Consider the following 7,285-nt stretch of genomic DNA (forward strand, 5'->3'; position numbering starts at 1 on the left):
GCAACTCTGTCTTTGCGAGGTTGAGTTGAAGGTGGAGATATGAGCAGCTGCCGTCGGATCATCTGGTTAGAATGAGAGGTAGAGATGTGTGTCATCAGCGTCACAGTGATAGGAAAAACATGTTTCTGAATGACAGATCCGTGATGACGTAGATTGAGAAGAGAAGTGGTCCCAGCACTGAGCCCTGAGGTACCCCAGTAGCTAGATTTTACGACGTAGACACCTCACCCCTCCAAGGACCTACCTGAGAGGTAAGACTTGAACCATTGGAGTGCAGTTCCTGAGATGCCCTTCGACATGAGGGTTTACAGGAGGATCTGGTTGTTAACTGTCAAAAGCAGCAGACAGATCCAGCAAGATGAGTACTGAGGATTAGGAAGCTGCTCAGAGCTTCAGTAACCGATAGCAGGGCAGTCTCGCTGTACATACATGAAGGGAGGTATTGACAAAATCTGCAGTAAGTCAGTCTGGTCACTAGGAACGGACTACAACTTTTGGAACATGCAAAAAAACAACAACAACAAAAAACACTTGTGAATTACAGCAAAAAATTATTTTGTACTGTACAAGCGAGATATTTTCAGACGTTCATATACAATAAGTCAGTCTGCCCACCAGGCAAATTACTATTACCTAGTAAATATTGTTGATTAATTAATGATTGGAAGTTTATCTTTTTGGACTGTGAGTGGAATTTGCAGACGGTCGTAGCGGTATTCGAGGCTAAGCGTATCCTATCATGTCAAGAAAAACATTCGACTGTAAGTTAATTATATATTACATATAATTTGGTAGTAAAATATAAAGTGTTGCACATTTTATTGATGCAAAGATGAGTAGGCTATTTTGTACAACATTTGCAACTGCTTCTTAACACTTAAAGAAGCACCACAATTTTAAAATTGTGTCTTCTGTTAGTTACATAGCGACCACTGAACAGACATTAAGTGTATTTTAAAATGCAAAGTACTGAAAATAATAAAAGACTATGAGTGTGTCCCATCGGGTAATCAAAAGTTCTACACACACTTTAAGTCTTCACGCCCACTTGAACATTTGAGCCAAATACTGAAAAACGTCATGTAGCCTAAGTAAACAAGTGGTCAAGTGCAAAGACCGCAAGTGTGCGCGCACATCGCATATGCATGCACAAAAATCTGTTCCATGTTTTGTTGCTCTTTTGCGTTATTTTAACGTGGCTGAGAGTGCAGTAATTGACCGTGATTAGCAAATAACCACCATTTGAGGAATTCGTTGTAAGTATGTCTCTATCTCTACTAGTCTGCAACTAACTAGGTGAATTTAACTACTAAACTAAAAACGCATTATGGGGTAATGTGCCCAGAGGTGATAAAAGTGTGTGTGTGTAGAGGTGAAAAATAAGTTATTTTCCATACTCGAACTCAGCAGGCGCGAGTTATATGTCTGTACTGTGTGATGTTAGTAAAGTTTGGAAGTTTGTTCCCGCTACGAAATATATATATAATATATATATAATATATAATATATATATATATATATATATAAAGTGATTGCGACGTTTTATCACACAGTTCTGACTTTTTTCTAGCTGTAGCTGATTTATGTCTATAAACTCGCAATTTTGAGGGGAAAAAAGTCCGGATTGTGACATAAAAAGTTCCAATTGCCTTTCCCCCCATTTTTTATGAGAAAACGTATAAAAACTTGCATGCAGAAGACCGTCGGGACAAAGACCTGTCCTATATTGCACTCCGCTATTTTTCCATCCAAAGTAGGCCTGTTTACCTTGTGCGCAAATTTGGAAAACTTCCATCCAGTGAGTCAAAGAGAGCAAAATCGTCACTTCCTGATAAACTGGCGCTAAATATAAAATGGACGTTGCTGCAGTAGAAGCCAATTCTCGTATATAATAAATTATTTGCACCAGTTATACCATCCCATTCCCATCGCAAAGTCACGTGTCTTTTTTTGAAGCGCGTCAAGGAATTTATTCGATAAAAGTGTTTCCATCATAGTTTATGCGCGTGTTTTCGTATCGCATAAAAAATTTATCCCACTCATTTTTTTTTTTTTTTTTTCTTCATACATTAAAATCTCTCTCTGAACTTGTTTGGCAGTCCCTTTTGTGAATGTTTTGAGAATAGGCTACTATATGTGTTTGTGATTTTTAAATTTATTTTTAGCCTTTAGTGTTTTTCATGATGGTGTAGATATATAGTGAAAAGAAAATATATCAAAAAGAAAATGGTTATTTATGCAGGAAATACTGATTTTTTTTTTTTTTTTTTTTTTCATTTTTAATTTAATTTTTATTTCATCATGTTTGCATATAGGAGCCACTCCCATTCTGATTTCAAAAGATTCCGAACCTCTGTTGTTCTACAGTGAATCTTCCACTGGGCTTGAAAGCCCCAAAATGGCAGAATCTGCCTTTGACACTCAAAATCCTTTAAACTGCCCGATCTGTCTGAATCTGCTTAAGAACCCAGTGACGACTTCTTGTGGTCACAGTTTCTGTATGGACTGTATTAAGAGGTGCTGGGATCAGGGAGCTATTCGAGGCGTTTACAGCTGCCCTACATGCAGGACGAGCATTCAACCAAAGACCAGCTCTCAGCAGAAACACTGTACTGACTGATATTTTAGAGGGAATGAAGCAGGAAGCTCCAGCTGGACCTGGAGACGTGAAGTGTGATGTTTGTAAAGGAAGAAAAGTGAAAGCCATCAGGTCTTGTTTGGTTTCTATGGCTTCTTACTGCCAAACTCACGTCCGTCCTCATTATGAGTCTGAAGCTTTTAAAAAGCACAAGCTGGTTAAAGCTTCCCCAAATCTACAGCAGCAGATCTGCCCTCAACATCATAAAGCTCTGGAGGTTTACTGCTATAATGACCGGAAGTGTGTTTGTGTGGTTTGTATGGGGAATCAACACAGTGGACATAAAATGGTCTCAGCTGCAGCTGCAATGGCAAAAATACAGGTACAGTAAGATATGTGTGTATACACAGTATGTATGTATATAAGTCATTGCAAAAACAAGATCATGAAAAGCAGATTCATGTACAAATGCAAATAAACTGACTGCATAAGAAAAGGATTCTTATTGATTGTGAATTCATTCTCAGGAGGAACTGAAAATAAAACAGAGGGATTTCTTACAGCATATAAATGACATAGACGAGGTGGTTCAGCAGTCTATGAAAACTTTGGACCTTCATAAGGTATGCCCTTTTTACCTGGATACTGCTGTGATGCATAACTGCAGGGATATTTTTGAAATGTTCAAAAATGTATGTATACTCCACAGTTATGTTCTTATCATGGGATCAGGCTGGATATTATTAAATGTCAGATGTTGTTTGTTTGTGTGTGACAGCGCTCTGCACAGGCAGCAGTGGAGAACAGCGACAAGATCTTCACTGAGATCATCTGCTCCATTCAGAAGAGACAAGCTGAGGTGAGAGAGAACATCAGAGCTCAGGAGAACAAGGAGGTACAAGATGCAGAGAGTCACATAAAGACACTGGAGAAGGAGATCTGTGAACTACAAGAGGAGAACCGTAAACTGGAGCCGCTTTTACATACAGAGGATCACGTTTACTTCTTCCAGGTAAATAAAAAAAAAAAGTGTTTTTGATTCTGTTTTGACTCTATAGTTTTAAAGGGTTTTTTTTTTTCTCCAATTGCAGAATTACTCTTCCTGTTCTACACTCTATCAGCGCACAGCTTCACCCAAGGAGATTAATAAAGTCCTGACATTTGAGAATGTGAAGGAATCTGTATCCAAGCTGAAGAACCAACTGGACAAACTCTGTGGAGAGCACATGGGCAAAATATCAAAGACAGGTGAAATAACAGTACATTTTAAAAGTACTAAAGTACCCAATTTTGTGTTTGTATCAAATCTGCTGAGTGTCCTGATACAGTATGTTGTCTCAATTTGAGATGGAGTGCTTATTAGCAGCTAAGTTCACCACAACATTGGAGACAGAGACAATATAATGTCCTGTCATAAAGATACAGAAATCACATCGCTGTGAGAAGATTGACTGAAGAAAGAGTTTGTCTCAACTGTTCCTCGATTGTTGTATGACATTGTCAGTGAATTCCCATATAATGCGAATATTGTATATCTGTTTCCATAGTTTCTGAAGTCCATATATTCAAAAACAGGTTCCAGAGAAGTAAGTACATTTTTCTATATACATATCATTAAATATCATAGGCTGGTCTTGTTTTAGTAACTCACATAGATGCTCACATTATACTTGGCAAATAACATGTTTGAGTTCTTTACTCACTGAAACATGCATGTTTTATTTGTTTTTTTAGATCAAGATTACTATATGTTGCTGGAACCGTAAGTGTATTTGTGAATTTTAAACCATACTTATCATACAGGTGCTAGTCATATAATTAGAATATCATCAAAAAGTTGATTTATTTCACTAATTCCATTCAGAAAGTGAAACTTGTATATTATATTCATTCATTACACACAGACTGATATATTTCAAATGTTTATTTCTTTTAATTTTGATGATTGTAACTGACAACTAAGGAAAATCTCAAATTCAGTATCTCAGAAAATTAGAATATTGTGAAAAGGTTCAATATTGAAGACACCTGGTGCCACACTCTAATCAGCTAATTAACTCAAAACACCTGCAAAGGCATTTAAATGGTCTCTCAGTCTAGTTCTGTAGGCTACACAATCATGGGGAAGACTGCTGACTTGACAGTTGTCCAAAAGACGACCATTGACACCTTGCACAAGGAGGGCAAGACACAAAAGGTCATTGCAAAAGAGGCTGGCTGTTCACAGAGCTCTGTGTCCAAGCACATTAATAGAGAGGTGAAGGGAAGGAAAAGATGTGGTAGAAAAAAGTGTACAAGCAATAGGGATAACCGCACCCTGGAGAGGATTGTGAAACAAAACCCATTCAAAAATGTGGGGGAGATTCACAAAGAGTGGACTGCAGCTGGAGTCAGTGCTTCAAGAACCACTACACACAGACGTATGCAAGACATGGGTTTCAGCTGTCGCATTCCTTGTGTCAAGCCACTCTTGAACAACAGACAGCGTCAGAAGCGTCTCGCCTGGGCTAAAGACAAAAAGGACAGGACTGCTGCTGAGTGGTCCAAAGTTATGTTCTCTGATGAAAGTAAATTTTGCATTTCCTTTGGAAATCAGGGTCCCGGAGTCTGGAGGAAGAGAGGAGAGGCACACAAGCCACATTGCTTGAGGTCCAGTGTAAAGTTTCCACAGTCAGTGATGGTTTGGGGTGCCATGTCATCTGCTGGTGTTGGTCCACTGTGTTTTCTGAGGTCCAAGGTCAACGCAGCCGTATACCAGGAAGTTTTAGAGCACTTCATGCTTCCTGCTGCTGACCAACTTTATGGAGATGCAGATTTCATTTTCCAACAGATCGACTCCATGCCACGCCGCATTGCTGCAGTAATTCAGGCAAAAGGAGCCCCAACTAAGTATTGAGTGCTGTACATGGTCATACATTTCTAAAAATCCTTTCTTTGTATTGGTCTTAAGTAATATTCAAATTTTCTGAGATACTGAATTTGGTATTTTCCTTAGTTGTCAGTTATAATCATCAAAATTAAAAGAAATAAACATTTGAAATATATCAGTCTGTGTGTAATGAATGAATATAATATACAAGTTTCACTTTTTGAATGGAATTAGTGAAATAAATCAACTTTTTGATGATATTCTAATTATATGACCAGCACCTGTACTTGCTTATTCACTATTTTTTAATGGGGAAGAAAAAAAAAAAAAGATATGACCTTATAATAATATGACCTTGATTGCAGTGACAAGGATTCGGATTCGGATTCGGATTGGGGATGGTAGACTGCATCTATACCAAAGGACCGTGTTACTGAATGGGTAGATTATTAGATTGCAGTAGCATAATATGTAAATGGCTATAAAAACTATTACTCAATATATCTTTGTTGTGGATAATTATGAAAAACATTTGAACAGAACTTTGTTTTTTTTGGAATGGCTCATATTTGCTAATAAAGCTTATGTTTGGAGGTGCCATACAAAATATTGTCAAATTCCAGCACTAGGTGGTGCTATAACATAAATGTTCTCATAATTCTGCAAACATTTGATGATGGAAGATGAAGTTCAGCCTGCTATTTCTTTGTCATAGATGTGTCATAATTATAATTAAATTTGTTGAGTATAACACACACATTATATATATATATATATATATATATATATATTATTTGTTGTGTCTTCAAATTTTGTGAAAGTCAGCCATAAAGTGGTGCTATAATAAAGGAATGTAAATTTTTACTATTAATCTCAAATTAAACAAATTAAAAATATCTCAGTTACAATCGGACTGTTTAACTGTTTTTTTGTTTTTTTTCCTTGCATATTTGAATGAACTTTACTTGGTTAAATCACGTTCACTAAAAGTTGAAAACCCAATAAAATGCAGTAACTGGCCTGACCCAGCAGGAGGAGCAGGACACTGTCTCTGAGGAGGACACGTTAGTGAAGGGGCTTTAGTGAGATCATAAAATGCTTTGGACTCCATTTACTGCTGGATTTAGAGCTAATAAAATACAATTCAAGATGACAAGGCACTCTATATTCACATATTTAGAGAAAATGATATATGTGACCCTGGACCACAAAATCAGTCATACGGGTCAGTTTTTTTAAATACATCATAAGCTTTCCATTGATGTATGGTTTGTTAGGATAGGATAATATTTGGCCGAGATACAACTACTTGAAAATCTGGAATCTGAGGGTGTAAAAAAAAAAAAAAAAAAAGTCCTTAGCAATGCATATCCACTCACAAAAATACATTTTTGATATATTTACGGTAAGAAATTTACAAAATATCTTCATGGAACATGATCTTTACTTAATATCCTAATGATTTTTGGCATAAAAGAAAAATCGATAATTTTGCCCCATACAATGTATTGTTGGCTATTGCTACAAATATACCCGTGAGACTTATGACTGGTTTTGTGGTCCAGGGTCACATATTTGGTGTAATCTTCATAATCTGCACAGAAGAGTAGCACTTTTAGGTACTTTAATCAAACACAATCTTAATTGCGACAGGAAATTCCTCTTAATTATCATGAATATCAATGTTCATTCGTTTTAACACTCAAACTCCACATGTATTTAGTATTACATCTGCAGAAAGCATCAGGTGGTGAACTTCTAGAACTTTCAGCATCTGAAGTTTGTTGTACCTGCTGCTTCTGGAGTGTTTATTTGACTTACCTGAGCAGATAAAGAGA

At 36.9% G+C, this 7,285-nt stretch overlaps 1 protein-coding gene across 3 annotated transcripts in view; it reads left to right on the forward strand.

Moving 5' to 3' along the window:
• Positions 1-6,356, forward strand: part of LOC127524806 (tripartite motif-containing protein 29-like) — a 66,280-nt gene extending 59,924 nt beyond the window's left edge. The window contains exons 1-8 of one of the 3 annotated variants that reach the window (XM_051916763.1): positions 1,097-1,256; positions 2,316-2,960; positions 3,106-3,201; positions 3,357-3,590; positions 3,670-3,826; positions 4,126-4,164; positions 4,313-4,340; positions 5,813-6,356. In XM_051916763.1, the coding sequence (XP_051772723.1) occupies positions 2,634-2,960; positions 3,106-3,201; positions 3,357-3,590; positions 3,670-3,826; positions 4,126-4,164; positions 4,313-4,340; positions 5,813-5,852 (921 nt within the window). In that variant the 5' untranslated portion in view covers positions 1,097-1,256; positions 2,316-2,633 and the 3' untranslated portion in view covers positions 5,853-6,356. Of the gene's footprint in view, positions 1,261-2,315; positions 2,961-3,105; positions 3,202-3,356; positions 3,591-3,669; positions 3,827-4,125; positions 4,165-4,312; positions 4,341-5,812 lie in introns of those variants that run through there. The other 2 variants (XM_051916765.1, XM_051916764.1) reach the window with 2 other exon arrangements.
• The last annotated feature ends 929 nt before the right edge of the window (positions 6,357-7,285 follow it).

The sequence above is a fragment of the Ctenopharyngodon idella genome, chromosome 13 (genome assembly GCF_019924925.1).
Source record: "Ctenopharyngodon idella isolate HZGC_01 chromosome 13, HZGC01, whole genome shotgun sequence".
Lineage (NCBI taxonomy): Eukaryota > Metazoa > Chordata > Actinopteri > Cypriniformes > Xenocyprididae > Ctenopharyngodon > Ctenopharyngodon idella.